General features: G+C 37.2%; 1 protein-coding gene and 2 pseudogenes across 1 annotated transcript; 1 reads left to right on the plus strand and 2 right to left on the minus strand.

Annotated features, from left to right (window-relative positions):
- Window positions 1–6,835: 6,835 nt before the first annotated feature.
- Window positions 6,836–10,977, minus strand: LOC125198066 (annotated as a pseudogene).
- A 1,554-nt stretch (window positions 10,978–12,531) lies between these two features.
- LOC125198065 lies at window positions 12,532–14,502 on the plus strand. The gene is made up of 2 exons (XM_048096519.1): window positions 12,532–13,111; window positions 14,196–14,502. Exons 1-2 carry the CDS (start codon window positions 12,638–12,640, stop codon window positions 14,238–14,240), a joined length of 519 nt encoding a protein of 172 aa, XP_047952476.1. The 5' UTR covers window positions 12,532–12,637; the 3' UTR covers window positions 14,241–14,502.
- Window positions 14,503–14,817: 315 nt separating this feature from the next.
- Window positions 14,818–18,378, minus strand: LOC125198064 (annotated as a pseudogene).
- Window positions 18,379–22,234: the final 3,856 nt, after the last annotated feature.

Here is a 22,234-nt window from a genome sequence, read left to right on the forward strand (position 1 = left end):
CCATCCCAGTTTTTTTTTTAAAGCCCAACTAATACCATGATCAGGATTGCGATGATCGATTCACTAGACCCGACCCGCGACCCGCGACTCCACCACCACCACTCTCCCTCTCTCTGCTAGTTTTACAAGGTCTTCAATTGGTATGGAGTTCCGCCTAATATAAAGGCGCAGTCAATTAGCAATGAAAAAAACAATTTTGCTTAAGCTCTCTAGGTACAAAGTTATTAGGGTTACTGTTGATACTTGATACGGATTGCACCTACGAACAAATCACTACATCATTTTAGTGGGAGAATGAGCTGAGGGCCAAATTATAATTATTCATCTAATGATTTGGAAATCAGATACTACTATACAGCAATTGCGTTGAGCAAGACTTGGACGGCGCTTGTTTAAATGGAACCAGAAGAAGAGCCGCACCAAAAGCGTCCTCGTCTCAACAATCACGACGTCTCCATTGCTCGCCACTCTGCTTCTCCTCCTCCTCCAGATGAGGATAAACCTGTAAATTTCTCTATTACAATGTCTCGTAATTGATGTAGCGGTATTTAATTGTGGTTAGGTATTAAGTGTTGGGTTTTTATTGTTTGGTTTATATATGTAGGCTTCTTTGGTTTTTTTAACTGACATTTGATTTGATGTTGGAATTATAGTTTTTGAAGTTTGCTTTCTGTTAAAGTTGAACTTAATTGGGATTGGATTGTGATAATGCTCTTGTGGGAACACTGAAGTAGAATAATAGATTGAATGTGCTGCTATAAAATAAGGAATTTAATCTGGTGCTTGTATTCAGATTGTATTGTGTTTATGAGGAAAGATGTCTACTTACTGATTAGTGGCTCTACAATGATTGTTCTGTTATGTTATTTACTTTGTGTGCGTGTGCATAATATGTTCATTAATCAAGATTGTATATGCAATAGCCGCTGATATATTGTAAGATGACTGTCTGTATTATAACCGGGGAAAGCTATCAAATTTATTCCCGACAGGTTGATGCTGCAGATCTTCAATACCAGAACCAGAAACTTGTACATCAGTTAGAAAAAACAGAAGCAAGAGTTGCATGATCTTGAATCCAATATAAAAGAATTAAAAGTGAAGCAGACTTCATATGATGTCATTTTGATAAAAGTGAACCAGCTTTGGAACCAGGTGCTTAGCATGCCTCTTTATTACTAGTTTGTCTTAATTGTATGGCATGTAAATAGCTTCCTTTACCAGTGGAATGGATGACTTGTAGTTGGTTGACGATTTATTTTACTTGGAGGACAAGCGGGAGCTGGCCTAAATGCTCTACAAAGTTTGGATCATTTAGAATCTTCTCGAGGTAATTTTTGGCCCTTGCTGACTCTGGACTTTGCAAAGATACTTCGAACATATTAAATATAATGATATCATGTCAGGCTCTATTCCATCATGTGCTGCGGAAGACATATTTCTTTGTAGGTTAATACAAACAGATGCTATTGATGGCAGCCACAAGGATGGTTCTATCGGTTATGTTAAAAAATCTCTTGCATTTCCCGACTCTACTAGGGGGTTGATGAAATTACTTCAAGATGCCATCGATTGTCAAAGCGTCAAACTCAAGGACATAGCTCAAACTCTGTTGGGGAATCCCTCCTCAGAAGGTTATGAATCTTTTCCTTTTTCAGATTTATGCATATATATACTCACAAAGCACACAGATGATAACTGTAATATTTCAATAATATTGGCCTTTCCCGATGCTGTCGCCCAATTGCGTAAGCTTGATAATTAATGTTAGAGGAGTCCAGGAACCTTCATCAGATGGTTGATGCGCTTCTCTAAACACAAACAATATGCTGATGAGATTCAAGCTTGCATTGACAATCATTCACTTGATCAATTGGAGATCAAACGCATTGCTGGTACACCTTATTATTGGCTTTCATAGCATTGGGTAGAAACTGTAATAGTTTTACGACTCTATTCTACGCATCATATTGATATTCTATTTGAAGGAGAGCTGGAAGAAAGCATGGGCGAACTTGAAGAAAGTAGAAGAAAACTAATTAGCCTGAAAATGCAAAAAGATGGTATTTCTGGGATGCACGTCCCAATTCCTGTTCCTGTAATAGTTCCTAATTTAGTGAATGGAACTGTCTCTCCTGAAAGCCTGCTGACCGGTCAAAGCGTTTAAGAGAACTTAAAGATTCAACTGAGGAGATAAAGGATCAGTTGGCAGTTCAGCACTTCTTCACCTGCACTGACCCTGTAACATACTTTTCTATGGATGTTATAAATGAAAATATGTAGGTTCTGGAAAGGGATCGCCTTTCTGAGCTTGAAGATGCACGTGATGAAAACCCTTTTTTTGTCAAAGCAGCTGCAACATCTTCAGGTTCTAAAAAGATTATCTGACCTATTAACATATAAACTCTTTCTAAGAAACAACTTTCAACTTATTTTTTAAAGAATGAACGAAGGAAGAAAAGTATATTCCACTTCTAGGCCATATGCCTTGTTAAACATCAGTTTCAGCACTGGAATGCGGAGGCAAGCATATAAAATTTTGACAGTCTTTGAAAGGTAAGATTTTTCCCATTTAATTGATAACATGGTCTATCTCTTGGCCTTTACTAAATAATATCAGGTTAAAAGGGCCCTTTTCCTTGAGGGGGGAAAAAGACTTGATCTAAAAGGGGGTCTGATTCGGCTAGGAGGTATTTTTTTCTGAGTCAAAGGTTGAAGAACTCGAACAACTCAATCAATTGTTATCAGAAGAATGAGATGGAGCTCAAAGGAAGAAGCTCTGCAAGTTTCGGTTTGGGGTGCTTTTAAAAATATTACTGAGTTTTTTGGTCTAACCAATCTAAACAGCTCATGTCATATTCGGGAAAGAAAAGATATCAAAGAAGATTTCCCAGGTAAGGGGTTCTTTTGACAAAAGAAAGGGGGGATGAAAGCCAGTTAAACAAGTGGAAAATAACAGCAGATGAGGCCATTTCCTTTTGGGAGGCCAATCACTCAGTGCCTTACTGGATGAAAAGGTATTTGTATGATCTTGATGTTCTTTTCTGCCTCAGATGTGGATTTTCTTTTTTAAAAAAAAACCAATTTTGTTTTTTCTGTTTTGTTTGTTGGGTCAGCGGTTAAAAATTTCAACAACATTTAAAACCTTTGTTCCCCGCCACCTTGACATGTTGATTAACTTTTTGATGGTTTTATAATATTTTAAACCCTTCGATTTTTGTGTTTCTATTCCCACAAGTTAATTGTTTTCTTTTCCCGAAATTTTTCCACAGTTTTCAGTTGACCGCCTTTTGTTTTGTGCTTTCAGACCCTGAATTGAAGAATTTTGGGTTAAATTTTTACTCCAAATGGGTGACACGTCTTTAAAGGATATGGTAAGCTTGATTTGCCATTTTCTAACTTTTCATATTGCCAATCTAAAAGCAAAAGTTTTTAACTTTTGGAAGTAATATGAGGCTGAGAAAATGGGGAAAAAACAAGAGCTGGGAAATTTTTTGGATATGTTGGGTCAACAAATTTATGATAACAGGTAAGTATATATATCCCCCTAGGAATTTAGAAAAAATGGAAAAATCATTAAGGTCGCTTTTTCTGACACTGTCAGCAGCAACAAAAATGTTCACGCCATGTTTAGATGTCTTGGATAGATCTGAGGCATAATATCTTACTCTGCCTTTATTTAATCTCACGGAAAATCTGTTTGAAACCTTTTTTGGGAAAAAACTTGTCAGAGATTCAAGAATCAGAACATGACTCTGTTGGCTGAAAGTCTGAGGAAGCCCCGAAGAACATGGCTTGGAATTGAGAGTTAAAGCAGCTTATGGCTGAGGCAGCATGCCAACACAGACTTTTGTTGCTGAAGCTGAAATGGCTAAATTTAAAGGAAAAGAATTAGATATTTTGAGGGGTTCTTTTTGTTCTTACTTGTGTGCTTTTTTAAATTTTGAATGATATGGGCTTTTTTAAATTTTTGAATGATACGTGCTTTTTTTTTTTTAAATTTAAATTTTGACACATCCATGAAAATAATTTGTCACGGGGAACCTTCAACTCTCTGAGGTCACCAAAAAAAATGAAAAAAAGGCGAGTCAAACCCTTTAAACTAAAAGGATTTAAAATAGAAAGTTTGTGTCTGCTGGATTAAAACCTATTTATTTACTTCCCCTAGGTTCAAAGATAATCTAAAAACCCGGAAAACAACCAATGCTTGACAGGGTGAAAATTAACCTAATCAGCGCAGGATTAAAGCTAAGAAAGTAATTTGTGTCATATTTTAATGACCAACTGGGATAAAATTTGGGACACTCAATGAAAAGCCCCGGCCCAAATAGGATGGACAGAGCAAGATCTAGAAACTTCCTGTTTGTGCTTTTTATTTTCATTTTTGATTGATTCCAGGTATGCAAGTTCTGGGGTCAATATGGGTTGTTTAAAGTATCTTGTTTGTTGACATACAGAGATGTCTTGGGAAATCAAAGGGAAACCATCAAGATCAAGGAAGGAGAGACTGCATCCCCCTTTTTATCTGAAATTTAGGTAGCTATTTGCTGACTTAGTAACATAGAATATTATTTAAAAACTTATCATTAAACCCTTCCCGGGATCCTTTTTGGGGGTTTTTGTTGATTATTAAAATCGGCCACAGACTATTGGGCCCCGGGTTACGAAATATGAATGCTCAGAACCAGCATTTGCTGACGCAACTGACTGGAAGGGATGAAATAACATAAAATTTTTTTTCTATGGCCCTATCTGTTTTCTTCATTTGAAGATTTAAAACCTGCAACTTATTGTTGCTACATGGTCAATCAAGTTTCTTTTTCCTTGGGGGTTTGTTTTGCAGTGGTGTCTGAGAGTGTTAAAGCAAGGCAATCACAAAACGCATTGCTCTCTGGAAAAAACAAGGGGTTAAAAAGCAAAAATTTAAACAGCTTAATGGATCTCTTTTAAGCCTTAAGTCTAGAATAGCTCAAAGTGAGGAACAGGTTAGCTGGTTACATCTTTAATCCCCCCATCTTGTTTAATCTTGATCACTCTCATTCATACCAGACAAACGTTGCAGATGAAACTTCCCACCAAGAAATTCTGAGTTCCATTCAGGATGACAAACATTAGAAAATGAACCTTGAAGCTGCAAAGTGGGAATTAGTTGAAGAAAAAAGAACTGAAGATGCTGAAATCCACTATTTCAATTTCCGAGAAGGAACATGAGCAGATCCAGCAAAAAATAGATGATATTAAAACCGAACTAGACAATAAAAAGGTAATTACCGATGTACACTATTTCTTCTTGTTAATGCTGAAAGGGTTTTTCATCATATTTACATTAACATGATATGTTTAGGAAACAGTAATATCTTATAAATCTTTATGTTGCAGAAGCGAGAGAAAGAAAGCTTGATGAAGAAATGATAGAATTGAATAGTACAGTAGAGAAGCTGACTGCTAAAACCCGGTGAGGCTGAAAACAGAAACTTAAAGGGCGAGAAAAAAAGACTGCAAGGCAATACCAAGTGCGGAGTGTGTTTTGATGGGCCCAAAGGGGAGGTATCGTTTATGTGCCCTTCTTGTGCCAATCTTCTTTTCTACAAGCATATCAAATAAAACCCCGGGAAATATTTTAAAATTTTCCCTTTTTCTGTTTGAGAAATCATTACAGATGAAAATGTTATTTATCATAAGATAGGGTAAGACATTCTTATTTGACAGTCCCCTAAAGATTTTTAATTTGATCATGGCAGGTTGTGATTGTGAAATGCTTCCATCTATTCTGCAACCAATGCATCCAGAGGAAAACCAAAGAAATGGCCACCGAAAGTGCCCTTTGGTTGTGGAACGGAGGGCCAGAGCGACGTTGGGGTTTGTGAAGATTTAAAGTAATTCTGAATCTCTAGTCGTAGTCTTGGTTATAGGGCACAGCCAAATATTCGGGATGTAAATCATCTAACTATGCGTTGGGATTTTCGCTGTCAAAGTTTTTTTATTTCAGCTTTAAAGACCATATGTAATAGTAATAGTCAATGTAACAGTTTTTTAAAATTAACAAAAAGCCACTAAAAGTAGTTAAAGTTGGAGAAAATAAATGGTAATTATATTAAGATAAATGATAGGATACGTTTGGCTTTCAATTTTTTTTTTATTAGAAGTTTTTTTGAGATGTGTTAAGGGAGGCCCGTCGTATCGCAGACCTGAATTTCTCTTCCTCAATGTTTCTACTATATGGAGTATTAAAAAGCACAATTGAGGAAAAAATTCAACAATTATCTCTGTTTCTTGAACAACCCCCCTTTAGCTAATTTTCACTCTATGTTTCCCTATTTAGAAGTCATTCTGCCATGAGTCAAGATTTAAAGCATAAATTAAAAATCAGAGAGCTTATCTGCTTAGCACAAGAACTTTCCAATTAAAAAAAAAACGAGCACGAGCATATTTGTTGTATACTCTTTTTTTTTTCTATGCAGCTTGTGTTAAACTGTCAACAATACAGAACCCCAAAATTTCAAAAAAACCCAGTTTTTTTTTCTCCCAAATCCATGACGGTACAAAAGAATCTCCGGGTTTTTAGACAAACAAATCTTAAAATATAACAATTCACTAATCTCTCTATATATAGCTCATTTAACTCCTACCAAAACCATGAGGGCCTCATACTCTGGGTCCTTCCCCACTGGGCATCCTTGCTGCATTACTACTACTTTGAGAGTTGAAAGGAGCAGCAGTCGGGAAAAAAAGGATCATATACTTGATGGCTAGGGAAACGGCCTTTTTGGAGGGGTTTCCCCAAAAAGCTGATTTGGGGTTGGGCCCCTGGTGGGCAGCAAGATGGTTTTCCCGCCTAGGTGGAAAAAGGGCCGAGAGTGTTACTGATAGGATGTGGAGCAAAGTTCCCCGGGGGCATTTTGGGACTCCCGGGATTATGACCTGGCATCATCTGATGTCTAGGGGAAAGGGAACTGTAGGTTTCCCGCAAAGTTGGTAGGAGCATGTGGCCTAGGTTGATTCATCTGATGACTAGCCGGAGGCCTTGGGAAAAAATCAGATTCATGTTGTTCAACATAGGCCTCATATGTGGAGAGTGAGGGGGAAAGATGTCTGGCCTGCTTGAACTGGATGTCTTATATTCTTTGGGAAAAGATTGATTGGGATGCCAAACCTGAGAAACTGCACTGGGCGGGCGGTGAGGCTGAAAAGTAAAATCACCAGAACTCGGTTGCTGAGGTCTTGGAATTGTCCCGAACAGGTCTTATGGAATCGATATTTGCAGCATTACCCGGATAAGAATTGGGCATTCCAGGCTGTGGAAGTGATCCTGAAGATTCGGGAAAGGCATAGGTGCAGATCCCGGTACAGCATTTGAGGGTGGTGGACGATTGCCATTTGGGGCATAGCAGGCTGTAGAGATCCCATTGATGAAGGTGTGGATTCAGGTCCTGCTGATGGCAGCATGGGAGAGAAGCCTAGTGATTGTTGGTTAGCTACTGGCCTGGATGATTGGGCTCCAGTAGATAGAGGCGGAAATCATATCATTGGGGTGATTCACTGGTGGTCCTTGCATAATGTTGGCTGGACCTTGAGATGCTGAAGTGCTCACCGGTGAAGGTAACCATCTGGAGGATTCACTAGCAGAGAAAGGTGGCCTGGATGTTAGTGGAAGGTTGTGGGGAGGTCCGGGCCACCCGTTGATGGGGGTGCCTGGTGCATGTATGGGGGCTGAGGTCCACCAGTTTGAGCATGTGAGGGTGGCTGTTGCAGATAGGTGGACTGAGTTCCAGATGTAGGGGCTGAAGGATTTTGCGGGACCGGACTAAAACTTGCAGGGATGACTGGTCGTGGACCAAACAATGTGGGCACGTTTGAGTGATTCAAGGGCGAGGAAGATACCTGGCCAGTGTTATTGAGAAATGCTGCAGAAGCATTTGAAGGGTTGACAAATCCAGAGTGCCGATAAGTTGGAGCTTGAGTTGGACCTACAGGAAACCAGGTTTGAGGATATTGTGGAAACTGGCCTTGAGGAAGCGGTAAAGAACCAGGAAATAGCTGAGGCGTTCCTTGGTTCGTCAGCGCAGGTGTCACAGTAGAAGTCAGCATGCTCTGAGTTTGATTAGTATTCGTATTATCAGCAAGAGCTACAGTTGATGTTGTTGAAGAAGACACCGGTTTCATCTAGATACAAGACAGCAATAGCATCAGCATAATGTCAGAAACTGTCAAATATGCTGTCTACAGATTCAATAGTCAAGCCATACCGAAACTGAGGTGATTAACAGTTCAATTAAAGCCACTGCAGAATCAACTTTCTCATGTGTGTCTGCTGCTATGTTTACATACATATCTTCATAAGCATTGTCTATTTCTTTCTCATCAGAAGTAATTTCAACCTACAGCAGTACACAGTTAAAACTATGAGCAAGTGTTAAATTTGTGCTAAGGGGAGAATATATACTGAAAGCATGGTAGACAAAGTCTATGTCTCTAGTCTATTACCGGTCCTCCTGCATCCGCCTTTGTGCCATAAACTTGAATTTTGGTTCCTGTTTCCTGGTTTATCATTCCAAAGCAAGAAAACAGTTTGTTACATATGCTGGATAGTTGTGTCTTGTGAAACTAGTTAACCTGTGTATATAACCCATGGCATAACATTAAGATTTAAGAGGAATGAAGAGTACATACCTTCTCCAGTCGCTTTGAGTATCACTTAACGGGCCAAATACTAAACCAATGAAATTGTAATTTGGGTGTTCATTAATCTGCAGACAGATTTATATGGGGCATTATTAAGAAGTTATCACTTCATTTCTTATTCATAATCATACAGAAATTGCAAATATATGATTGCAAAGGGAAATTATTAAAGATCAGCAAACCACCCAGCTACCGACCTCTTCTCCAAATAGGATTCTTTTGCTAAGCCCTTGCTTAATTAATTGTTTTAAGATTGCTAAAACTATTATGAGTTAATTTAAACACACAACTAGATGTTTTTCCCTCAATAACCAATTAGAAGCAAGATAGCACTTCAGAGCTAGTGTTAGGCTTAAAATGTACCTAAAAGACACCATAAATAACAAAAAGAAGTAAAGTAGGTGTATAGATTTTACACTACGGGAATTGTAACTTTTGCCTCTTTCAGCAGAGGTTTGTAATCGGTAGGAGGCTTGAATGCTGGATTTAATTTTAGTATTTCACCTGGAAACATAATATGTCAAATATAGAAATGGAAGTTAAAAAGAGACTACAATGGAGTAATAGCACCTATTCATGTTCACTTCTTCTTCATACCTATAATTTCACGCTTTTCAAATTCCAGCTGTTCCGATTCCTGCCATACATTTCTGATAGTGTAAGTATCATGAAAGCTAAGGAATAAGAGTAAAGCAAGGCAGCTTTGGAAATCAACTACCTCACGGCTAAGCTGATGTTCTGATGTCTTCCAATGGTGAGATTCTGATGTAGCAAATGAATCTTCACTATGCTCAAGTTCCAGCACCCCAAAAGTCAGTAATTGAGATATTTGATCAATCCGAGTCTGTCCAAAATTTGTACCACCGCAAAGGCAGAGCAATATTATCACTTAGGAACACCTGGCTGTGAAGTTGATGCGAGCCATTCACAAAAAAGACACTGACATTTTTGCACCCAGAGTGGAAAGGAACTTCTTAAATTGAAAAGATCAAACTCCCCATATTTTGGGGCAACATTCTTCCAACCTAGGCGCCTAAGCTATTAACATTAATCCCATTTACTAAGAACTTCAGAAAAATCAAAATCAGGACTCAAAGAAAAATAAAGAGAAGATGCATTAATTAAGTTGTGGCAAATCTTTGACGAGAAGTAGTGAAGTACTGAAAAGTTATCTAACATGGAAGGAGAATTCTACATACCTGATATGCCAAGGCTCTCCCTTTCCTGACAGTGGTATCCATGGTTAGATCAGGCCCCCATTTGGTTTTCCTCTGCACTTTCTTAGTAGCTTCCCCATTGATCATATCAGCATCTCTCTTTTGATCCTCTAAACACAGGAACCAATGAACCTGATAGCTTGTTCTTTGGAATAACAAATCCTGATCTTTTTGCAAACATAGACGTCTTTGGGCCGCTTGTCGATGCAGTGGGTGGAGGAGCTGTTACAGTCGCCTGAATATCTGTTGAAGCATGCCCAACCTCTGTGACCATTTTGCTCTGCGAGCATGCCTCAACCATTAGTCAAAAATCATGTGTAAAACGAGTTGGTACATGTTTTTGTAAGCTATCTTCACAAATTGGGACTGCAATCCAACTATTGACTAATAACAAGGACGGTAGTCATGTTAATGTCACAGCTAAACTCCAACATTGATCTGAACTGCTTCAAAAATACATCAACAGATTCATCAAAAATTGAAAGACAAACTCAAGATGTCATTTATTTCCATTTACACCCACTCCATTGAAAATCCGTGCAATGCCACGTAAAGTTATAGAAACTGCACGCAGACTGTGTAAAGTTGCTATAATCAAATGCTAAAATATTCCCCGAGGAACATTGGCATCCGAAACAAAAAAATCCTAGAACACCTAGTGCGCTTTATTTTTTCAAATAATTGAATCCAAATGAGCAGTTAACAAAAATGCGTGAAAAAGGCGAAATAGTGACAGTTCAATCAAGAAATGAATCCCTCGAATTCAAATTAACAAATACTCCTACTTTCTTTCTCAATTACTTCAAACCCGATCAAAAAGCAAACCCTCACTCGTTTCCAATCTCTCTGCTAATTTCTCCACCAAAATCATTCCGAAAAAGAAACAGATAAATATAACAAGTTCAGTAAACATTGAATCTAGGTATTCACGTATCCGTACCTGCAGAGGCGTGATTGGCACCCAGAGGCGTTTAGGAATAGTGAGTAAATTGCAATGGAGGAAGCAATTTGGGGGAAAATTGAGGGTTCAGTGCTCGCCAGTGAAAAGAGTGAATATTTGCTTGTTTTGGGGTTTTAGGATTACTCTTACCTTTTCCTCTTATGATTATTTTTATTTTTAGTTTCCCATGCTTTTCAACTTAGCATGAAATCAATTATCCTATTTGCATTTGGATTCAATTTTATTTATCCCTCCTATAACTCTAGGGGATGATTTGAATAGCAATTTTATACAGAGTACTAATAAAAAATGTTATTTATTGGTATCACTGTAAATTTCGCATATGATTTTGATAACAATTTTATTCTAATACTTATAAACGTCATTCATTAGAATGAAAAAAAAATTATTTAAAAAATACTAGGAAGGTTTCTCAATTCGCATTCAAGAATCAAAGTTTTAAATTGGTTGTTGTGACACAACTAACCAAGCCCAAATCCAATATATTATGGGCCCAAATGAGCCAATATATAGGAGAATATCCAAATTACTCCACAGGCCGAACAAGTCCACCAATTTATAACAAACAAATTATAATTAGCCAACACATTTGACTACTCAATGAATTGACATTTGTTTATACACATTCGAAACTATTAGTATTTACTAATATAAACAAAAATTGAAATTGAAATTGTCGATCACGAAAGTGCAATAATTTCGTCAAAGAAGAAAAGGGACAGGTTACACACAATCAACTTTAACATAAATGTCAAAAACAACACATTTTCCACGAAGTTTCTCGTTTACGCCATTCCAATAGAACTGTACAATATTTGATTTGTATCTAAGGAAAAATGCAAATGATATGTCAAAGTCCAACGTTAAGGTAGTTGAAACAATGCTATGCCCCTCAATTCTCAATTAATAGTAGTGGTCCACCTAAAGAAAAGAAACGAATGCCAAGTTAAAAGATAATACTTCCTCCGTCCGTAATATACGCCATACTTTTATTTTTAATATATCCCATAAAAGATATCACATTTTCTTTAAGAAAAGTTCTCTCTCATATTAATATAAATATATTATTTTATCTTTCTATTTTATACAAAAAATAACATCCTAAAATCTCAGATCATTACCTAAGTATGTTATCTATTAGGGACGTAAATAGCACTAGTAATTAAAAACATCATTCCATCAAAAGCTAAACTCAATATATCGTTTTTTTTCAACAAAATCTTACTACACCTATTACTTTTAGAATATTTGTTTAAGAAACATCATTCCATCAAAAATATAAATGGATGGAACCCTTGTTCACATGAGTTGTTGAATATGGAATAGGGAATAAATTAAGACTAATTTTTCATTTTTAATAATTAGACTAATTAAAGAAAATGGACCACAATGAAAGGATAAAATTATTTTTAATGAACGCATATAGTGACACAAATTTAAAATTTTGAAATACCTTATAGAAGATACTAGTATAAAAATTGTTTAAGTTCAACTACCCGTCAGTACTCACTTTTTCATCTCCCTGTTATGTAGTCCTAGTATTTAATATTTTGTATTGAATCTAAGTTCGTATTGAAATTAAAGATGACTATAAAGTCGATATTATATGCGGGCGCCGTAATGAAATACTGCTAATTACACAATTTATTTTCAATTTATTATGATGGAGGAGTAGTATTTGTTTAAATTATCGAGGGAAAATAAATATAACTCGAAACTAGGAAAGTTGAGAGCACAGAAGAGATTGTCTAGTCTCTACACTACAAATCTACAATCCATGGCGTCGAAGATGAAGCTCCTCTCTCTCCTCCTCCTCCCACTCCTAAGCCTCTGCGCTTCATCCCCCACCGATCCACCAGCTCCGAAGCCCACGGTCTACGAAATCCTTCCCAAATTCGGCCTCCCCAGCGGCCTCCTTCCGGATTCCGTCGTCAACTACACTCTCTCAGACGACGGTCAATTCGAGGTCTATTTGGAGAATCCGTGCTACATACAGTTCGATTACCTGGTGTATTACGAACAGAAGATCACCGGGAAGCTCAGTATCGGTTCGATCACCAATTTGAAGGGAATTCAGGTGCAGAGATTCTACTTCTTCTGGTTCGATGTCGATGAGATCAAGGTTGACTTGCCGCCTTCCGGAAGCATCTACTTCACCGTCGGGATTATCAACAAGGAGCTCCAGCTTGACCAGTTCTTGACTGTTCGCTCTTGCTCAGATAAGGCCGTGACTTCGACGCCGCTTGTTGAGGTACAATGTTGTTCTCTCATTTCCTTTAATCAGGGTTTTGGATATTGGGGCTTCTGATTTATTGATTGTTTGATTGCTCCTGTGTTATGAATTCGGATGCTGTAGACTGATTTGAGAGGATTGTAGCGTGTAGGGTTACTTTTCATATTTCACCATCACTAAATTGATGATAAAACGAACCAAGTTAAAACCACCTACTCTTCATCACTGTGTTGATAAGGAGTTGCTGTTTTACTTGTTGTGCCGTCAATAGATTAATGAAGATGATTACGAGTTGATCTTTTCTAAAGTAAGAAACTACTATGTTAATACTGAGGAGTTTAAGATGTAGAAGAACGTCATGAACTTGTAGATCTAGAGATGTATGAGACGTGGAAAGTATCTTGATTCTTATAGTTGAATCGAATTGTTTCATTCGGGCGATAGTTTAAACTGCTGCTGGCTCTGTATTTTGTAGAGAACTAGGTATGTTGAGGAATTTGTGGGTTCTTAGACACCAAATCTCATTTTTGGAGTAGAAAACTTCTCCAATCATACTGCAAACCCCAACCAATTTTGAGACATATACTTACAAACGGGTTTGAGTTTGATGGAAATGGTTGGAGATGGCCTTAGCATGAAGGTTATATGGTTGGTGTGAGATTGAGAATCACTCATGCAGTCGAGTTCTAGCATTAGATGTCGTGTAAAGAAAGATTCAAACTCAGTATGTTTGTATTCACCAAATAAGCTGCTACATTAATGCAAATTCAAGATTTCATGGATTTCAGTATCACAACTTACAGATGCTAGCTAGGTAAACTCAGCATTGAGCAACCAATGTCAACTCTAGTAAGAAAATGCTGTCTCTCAGTGTTCTTTATATTTGACAAATTTTATAGTCAATGAATTTTTGTGTAAGGATACAATGTCAGCAGCTCTGGGATCACACCCACTTGGCTGATTGTTTTGGTTCGACATAAGTTTTGCACTTTCTCAAATCTGTTATAGAACCCAATAAATGTTTTAGTGCAAATTTTGAGATGCTAACATGTTAGAGATTCAACTTTGTCATAGCAATTGCTAAGTTGTCTGTTTCTTGCAGATGCCAACTTCAGTTGATGACATCCCAATGCTTGTAACCGAATAGCCAACTGAAAGTAAACTCCATATATCTGAGGATTCTGCGATGCAGTCCTTTTCCACTAAGCTCATGCAATGTAACTATGTAGTTTTAGAATAAATAGCTAAGCTCAAGCTGCTCTCTTTATACGAGGAAGCAAGGAGGTTGTGTTGTATGGACTATATCAAACTTATATCTGAATCTGAGTATCAGATTGAGAACCTTGTACTGTTTTATGACTGAAGGAAATCTGGAATAATATCGTCCTACATTTGACTTGGTATGCATATATACTTGATGGCTGTGAAATTGAATAATGGATCAATATTGTGTGTTTTAGTTTAGCATTCCTTCTTCCCTATACTTTTATGGCAAACATTGAAAGATACACTTTGAATATGTTATACACTATGCAGTAAAATGTGGGTGAATTTATCACTACAGACATCAATTGATTTAGTCAAGTAGAGAGACAAGAACAAGTGAGCCATAAACTAAGGACATTTCCAATAGAAGTTAGAACGAATACTAATCTTTTACTAAGAGAAGAGTTTTATTGCTTTTGTACGAGAGTTCCCACATATGAAAAGTTATGAAACTAAAATTGATCTTTAATCGACTATTAATATTTAATATAAGGGAAAAAATAGAACACTGATAATACGAGAAAGAAGATAATTTTTTTGTTCTTTTTTGTTTTGCCTTGAAGATCAAGATTGAGGACCTCAAAATCGAAGGCCAACCCAAATACTTTGCTCTTTACAAGTCGTTACAACTTTACAACAATGAGAAGGGGATTGGGTTGAATATGTAGGTAGGTGAGTCACGCTTGAAGCACCTGACAATGCACAATATGGCTCTTCAATCCACTTCTTCCAGCTATGCTCGACCACAGATTCGTGAACAGATTCCTAAAATGGCCTTTACTCGCTATGTTTTCCCATATCTGAGGATTGCTCTCAACTCGTTTGTCAGGGCTCGACACGTCTACTATGCTGATGCTCATGTTGTTCCGGATGATGCACAGCTTCCCATTCAGGGCCACCAGGGCTGCAGCCTCCAGGGCCCGAGAGTTCCCCAGGTGGAGCTTGCTGTCGATGAATCTGTTCCACGTGTCCGAACCTCGTCATACACTCTCAGCTTGCACCCGTCGCGGCAGTCCAGAGCGTAGAGCTTCCCGTTCAGGGAGATGCTCGGTTGCCAGCCAGCTATCATCCCTCGTTTATTGGACTCCACGCGTTGGATTCCGGATATAGGCCTCACTCAGAACTTCCCTGTGGGATCCAAGCCCCTTAGAAACCATTTGCCATCATACACAACCCCAATGAATGGCACCATTGCTGTGCTCATATCAGCAATGAAGCTCCACCGTTCCGGTTCGGATCATATACCTCCGCAGATCGCAAAGTTCTTTGAATCCCTTCACATTCTCCTCCGGCAACGTAGAGACAGTTGTTGATGACACACGAGCCAAAGAAGTGCCTCCTCCGGAGCATGTCCGGTGCCCGATGCCATTTATTCGTCCGAGCACTGTAAAATATAACTCGTCTCATCGATCCCTTTAGCGGGTCTTTCCCACCGAATAAGTAAAGGTGACAGCCGCTAAGCACAGCACAGCCGAATCCAAGGGCCCCGCTGTACCCGGTGGGACAGGAGGAAGGGGCTGCCAGAGTTGGTAGGTTGGATCGAAGGCATGCCACGAGATTCGCCCATCACGGTCCCTTTTCATTACGTATACCCATTCTTCTGCCATACCGAGACTCTTCCTAAGAGAGTAGAAGAAATTCCCAGCTAGGAGCTTGAACCACCGTTTGCAAACTAGACGAAGTTTATTATGTTCCACACGAGGGACTCGAATCAGACAAGCAATCGCAAGATCATCAGGCAGTCCTGGTAGAAGTGGTGGCTGCACCCTGTTCCTCTCCCGACGAGAGTTCTTTGTCTTGTGTGCACGAGGATTGATATCTGGTTGTATGCATATCTTAGAACCCGGGACAAATTTTCTTGCCCCAACAACTGTTTTTAACCCCGAATCCACCTTGCAGTAACATGATACAGAATCAACCTGCAAAATTTCCAACCTTAGTTGCTAAACAAAATTATTTTGAGGAAAGACATGGCATTTGCATACTTCATATGGTCTGTAAGTTAGACTAGGAACTCTACTTTACCAGGCTATACTAAACAAACACAAACACGATACCTATTAGACTCTGCAGAACAATCACTACCATACATTATGCACCACAACGAACACTTTGAAAAGTAGTAATATATTCTTTTCTTATAAATTCTGTCAATGTACAGATTTAAAAGGCGCCACACTAACTCCACTCCAGATAGATACATCAGCAGTAGCATGGAAAATCAGAGTCCTAGAATTCTACAACGAATTCGTCAAGGTGAAGAGATTGAACTGAGTAGGCAGGTAGAGCGCACAGATTAGAAAATAAGGGATTAATGGTTTTATGTTTTTAAAATATGATTCAGCCAGTTGTCATTAGCTATATGATTCAAAGACATGGAAAAAATTACACTCTTCCTGCAAAGCTATAGCCAAATAAATTCAGGCAACAGCTAAAGATTCACATGAATGGTGAAACAACTCCACCATTCACCAATCAAGGATAACTTCAACTGTAACCAAATTGGGCAAAAATTATATGAAGAATAAGATCCAACTAATACAAAAGTCCAATTACTCTTGACACAAAAGCATCAATAACTTTCAAACTCATTACTCTCTTCAACAAAAATTTCATCTAAGATGCCTTTTATTCAATATCCTGTCTCTAATGTGCCTTCAAGCTTAAATTCTCATGCAATACTGTGGCAATAAACCACAAATGTCCAAATGTGATTGATATTCAATCATAAACCGAAGTTAGATCCCTTGACATATCACTTGCATGTATTTATAAGATGAGATTTTTTTTATGAATCTCATCTAAAATGACTTTAATCAATAATCATGACTTAGGCATGCTCCTTCTTAAATACACCTAACATATGTAACAGGAATTCTACTGGTAAGCTCTTATCAAGATAACTCTCAATTCTCACAAACATAGGGAAAGAAAACAAAACCACCTTCTTTCAATATGTATGCTCTTTGTAGTTTCTGACACAGTTAATACTTCCAAATGAGTAGTGTAAATGATGCTTTCATCAAGCTGTGAATGGATCGAGTAGCATTAATTTAGCTATATCTCCCTTGACCCTTATCCACCATTGATTTCTTTGATTTTGTTAAACAAGATTATACACAAAAATTACCACACCATAAAATTTCCAGAATCAACACCATAACAAAAATGACCATCCACACACACACACACACACATTTTAGCCATGGGGAATGCACCAAGACAATCCATCTTGTAATGAGTAACAGCAACTCTCCTAACCAAATCAATGGTGAGTCAAGTCAAACTGATTAGAATTCATACTTGACAAAATCCAGGTGGGAATCTAGGAAAATCATCAAACTCTCAAACAAAACAACATGACAAATTTCAGAAAATGAAAAACGCAGATGCATATAATCAAGAGATAGCACACAACCAAAAAATTCATTTGGGCATCATCGGAAACAAGTGAAATTGAAGAAATTAAAGAGCTCAAAAAGATTCTGCGAGGCTCACCAGTGGAGGTTGAACTCTGAAAACCCTTAGCCCATTAGGAGATCTCTCAATTGTTTGCTCCATAGACAAATAAAAAATGCAGTCTCATACATATATATGAAAAATGACAAGAATCTCAGATCAAGAACCCAGAAAGCCAAAATCTTGAAATCTGAACAATTCAGCAGTTGGTGGTGAGACCAAACATATGGAGATGGGAAAAGGGGAAGAATCACTCAAGCCCTAAAATTAACCCCTTTCAAGGGGGACCCATTTGAGCTCTGAAATGCAAACAAGAAACCAAACAGCAAAATTAAACAAAACAGCAAAATTTATGCTTGGGAGTTAGTACTTTTGTTAGGCCTAGGGCATCTATCTCCTCTACACAGCTCAGCTCAGATACACACGTAACTCACATATACATACACAAAAACACCATGGTTTTTCGCTTCTCTGACCAAAAAGGCTAAATTGAAGATTACAGCTGGACCCATTGTCTGTAGTGTCAACGCACCGAGGTTTACTTTGCAGATTTTAAGTTTTTTTTTTCATTATTTTATTTTGAAATTGTTCAGTTTTTTTTTTTTTTACAAGCCAATTGTGTATTTGTGTGTGAGAGAGGGAATTGGGCAGTGGGAATGCGTTTGGATTTTTTCATCATCTTCGTCTTTATTAGTGGTACAATGAAAAATAAAAATATAGCAGTTGCAGGTACTTTTTAAGATTAAGTTGTAATTAAGGTTAAAATAACATTAAAGGCAATTATTGTTGTGATTCTGTCATTAATGGTGTCAGCAACGCGGTAAGTGGGATTTATTTGTATTGATGAAACGAGTTTCTTATGCTCTACAATTACTGCTGTGTAATTAAAAAGTCAAGATAAGGAGAACCCAATTTTAAAGCTGGAATGAGATTGATATAAAAGTATAAAGAATCTAAGTATTATAAATATAAATAATGTCCAATTTGATGGGTTGGTGTGAACTGTGAGTCAAGATGAAAAAATCAAATCAAAATAATGGTGAATATCCTTGAATGTATCTTTTTAAATTTCTAATAATAATATTATAATCACACTTTTATTGGCCTTCAATATGTATATTTCTAACGTGTATTCAACGTCGGATAATAAATGTACTACTTACTATGACTAACAAATATAGCCCATGAGAAGTTCCAGTCAAATTTAAGTTTTCCTTCCATCCCACTGCTGGACCGCAAACGCGACATGGAAGGGGCGTTGGGGGCGGTTTTCCGGCTACTATTGCGGCGGGCCACTGCAGACCGCCTCGCCGGCGTGGCGGCGGTATAATTTTTTTTTATTTTTAAAATTTATTTCTATAAAATATCTATTCCCAATTCATATTTTTCATTCCATTCCATTCTATTTATTTTTGTCCAATTAATTTTATTCTATCCAATTAAAATATATCAATAATTGATAAAATAATGCGATTTGTAATATAGCGTGACTGTCTATTGGACCTGCAAAGTTTTGATGTAGTGGCGGATTGTTCCGTGGTTGTTGGGCACCATTGTGGATACTCTAACCCCAATAAGGCAACATCGATGAGACACGCTCTTCGTCCACCTTCACTACATCTACTTAAATAAAGGCACCTACTAGTAAAATTCAAAATATTAAGTATTTTTAATCATGTTATTATTTTTTGCGAAAAATTAGAAAGAAAGTACGACGAAAGTGAAAGGAAAATGAAATATTAATATTTATTTCATTAAGATATTTTCTTATAAATACTCATACTAAACTAAATTCTAATTTTGCATATTAGTTTTAAAATTTATGTGAAATTATACTACCTCCTTGTTGACCAATTTATATAACATAATCGAACATCAATCAAAACAAAGTCTAAACCAATTATATGATGTTATATTAAATTAAATATTTTCTTTTACTGTATTTAGGGTTCAGAGAAAATGGATAGGGGAAAACATATGGTTTAGGGCACTCCAAATAATAATAATAAAAAATATTCAAATTACTTCATTCTTTAAATATGTTAGGGATGGTTTCAGTATTAGTGTATAACTATTTCCAATGATTTTATAAGATGATTCTAAAGAATTTAATACTATTCCCTCTGTCTTTTGTTCCACCGTAGCTGAGTCATATTTCTTTTTGGATTGTCCCACTATAGCTAAGTCATTTCCTTTTTCGGCAAAAAATACTTTACTTCCTCTTCATCCCTCTATCTTTTTCCTTTCTATTTTATTCTCCTTTTACTTAACTCATTTAAAATATTTTTTTTTAAATCTTGTACCGAAAAGAAATGTCTCTATTACAGAGGGACGGTGAGAGTACTATTTTCATCACAAAATATTCTACACAAAAGTGCATTTACATATATAGCATCAAATGAAAGAGATCATAGCCATATTTTTATGTTGATTTTTTCAGAGACAATCTAGGAATTTACAAAAATTCTCATTTTACCTTACACAAGTCCAGTTCTATCCAGCTTTATTAATTATGTTGGCCTAATAACTTGTTTGGATTGTTCGGTGGATATGTTACAACAAGATGATGAGAATTTTATTGGTTTTGCCATGTGTTCAATAAGTAAGTTAAGGGTCGAATCCCTTAGGGACGGAGAGACTCAAACCTTAACCCACAATACTATAAACTAGCAAAGGGAAGTAAGGGTTGAATCTCTCAGGGACAGAGATAAGTGGAGTTGGGATTGAGACATTTGAGAGATTGGTTGCAGCCACACTTTTTAGTGGGTTAAGTTTAAACTAAGGAAAAGGAAGCTGATCAACTGACTAAACTAGACTGATCAATCTAGACTAAACTACACATAACTAGGGAACAAGTTACTTGATCGACTAAGCTAGAAACGGAAGAGTAAAAGTAACTTGAGACCACTGACACAAAATAAGCGCACTACCTAAAAGCTGTAAACATCGAAAAGGTGACATAGACTACAATTCTAACAAACCACCACCTTCTTTTTCGCTAAGCAGTTAAATAAAAACAACGAAAGCAGATCTAAACAGAGCAACATACATAAAAACAGAAATCAAACAAAACGAACACAGATCCATATGAAATCGACGTAAAGAAAACATATCTAAAGTATCTAACCTATTCTCATGCAAGTTGGTGAACTAAAAAGTAAATCTACCTACGGGAAAGCATAAACAAGGCGGAACTAAGCAAACGAAAGCAATCAAAACAGAGAACATCAGATCCAACACAACTTTAACTAAAAACTCCATTTCATAAACGATCTTCGGTAAACGTAACTAAAACAGAATTCCAAACAAGGATTTAAAGAGCGATTAACAATGGAAAGGTAACTAGAGTAGCAACTAGAATATAAAAATTAACTACAACTAAGCTAAGAAAAAGATGACCTGAAAACAGAATAGAAATTGTTTAAACCCCTCGGGGTGCGACAAAAACTCTAACTACAAAGACTTCTACGTAGATCCAGATCCCTCCTTCCTTGATGAGGAAGAAGAGATAAAAACAAAGGTGGAAACGACCAACTCCTACTGCTAACTTCCTACTCCATGCTATGAAAAATAAGGTGAAAATGAGGTGATTGAAGGTGATGATGGTGTCCAACTCTTCTTGCGTGCACTCTCTCCATATTTATAGGATGATGTTGGGCCCAAATCTCTAGGTTAAGCCCATCCTATCTTGACAATTATGCCCTTGAGATGGCATCTTTTCTTTTCTCTCCTGTGACTCATCACTTCATGTGGTGAATTCCACTTGATCAATTCGTCGGCTAGGCAGACTTCACTGCTTGTACGCAACTAGTCAACTTAGCTTCATTTTTGGTCATTTTTCACTCCTTTTCTAAGTTAATCAAGTTGATCCTGCACTTGCCGCTTCTACATTTTATAGCCCCTGCACGCTCAAATTCACCATTCTTTTCGCATATTATCAGCCATGTTAGTGTAATAAACCCTTTAAAATCATGCTTGTAACGTGCTCTATCAGTATCTAGCCTGCTAAAAAATCTACTGTTTCACCATGAAAAACTAGTTTGCCATTTTGGTGGGTTAGAATACTTGCCTCATGGGTTGGATCTAGATAGTAGGAGGAATTTCCATTTGTGCCCTCTATATTAACCAAAATAATTAATATGGAGGTAATTTTTGTCCAAAGAAAATATAACATGTTTTTCTATCTTTTACACCAATAAGATATAAAGTGAATTTTTAACTAAGCTATAAACACGTCAATAAGATATACTCCCTTCGTCCCATAAAAGATGTCACACTTTCCTTTTTAGTTTGTCCCACAAAAGATGTCACATTTCTCTTTATGGAAAAAATTCTCTCTCACATGAATATAAAAATTATATTGTCTCTATCCATTTAACACACAAAACAAAACCTCCTAAAATCTCATGCCGTTCC

This window comes from Salvia hispanica, unplaced genomic scaffold (assembly GCF_023119035.1).
Source record: "Salvia hispanica cultivar TCC Black 2014 unplaced genomic scaffold, UniMelb_Shisp_WGS_1.0 HiC_scaffold_1188, whole genome shotgun sequence".
Classification (NCBI taxonomy): Eukaryota; Viridiplantae; Streptophyta; class Magnoliopsida; order Lamiales; family Lamiaceae; genus Salvia; species Salvia hispanica.

Excerpts from the sequence above, each read along its gene's own strand:
- LOC125198065 (XM_048096519.1), top strand. The coding sequence starts at position 12,638 with ATGGCGTCGAAGATGAAGCTCCTCTCTCTCCTCCTCCTCCCACTCCTA. Across the intron at positions 13,112-14,195 it reads CTTCGACGCCGCTTGTTGAG|ATGCCAACTTCAGTTGATGA; the intron begins GTACAATGTTGT and ends TGTTTCTTGCAG.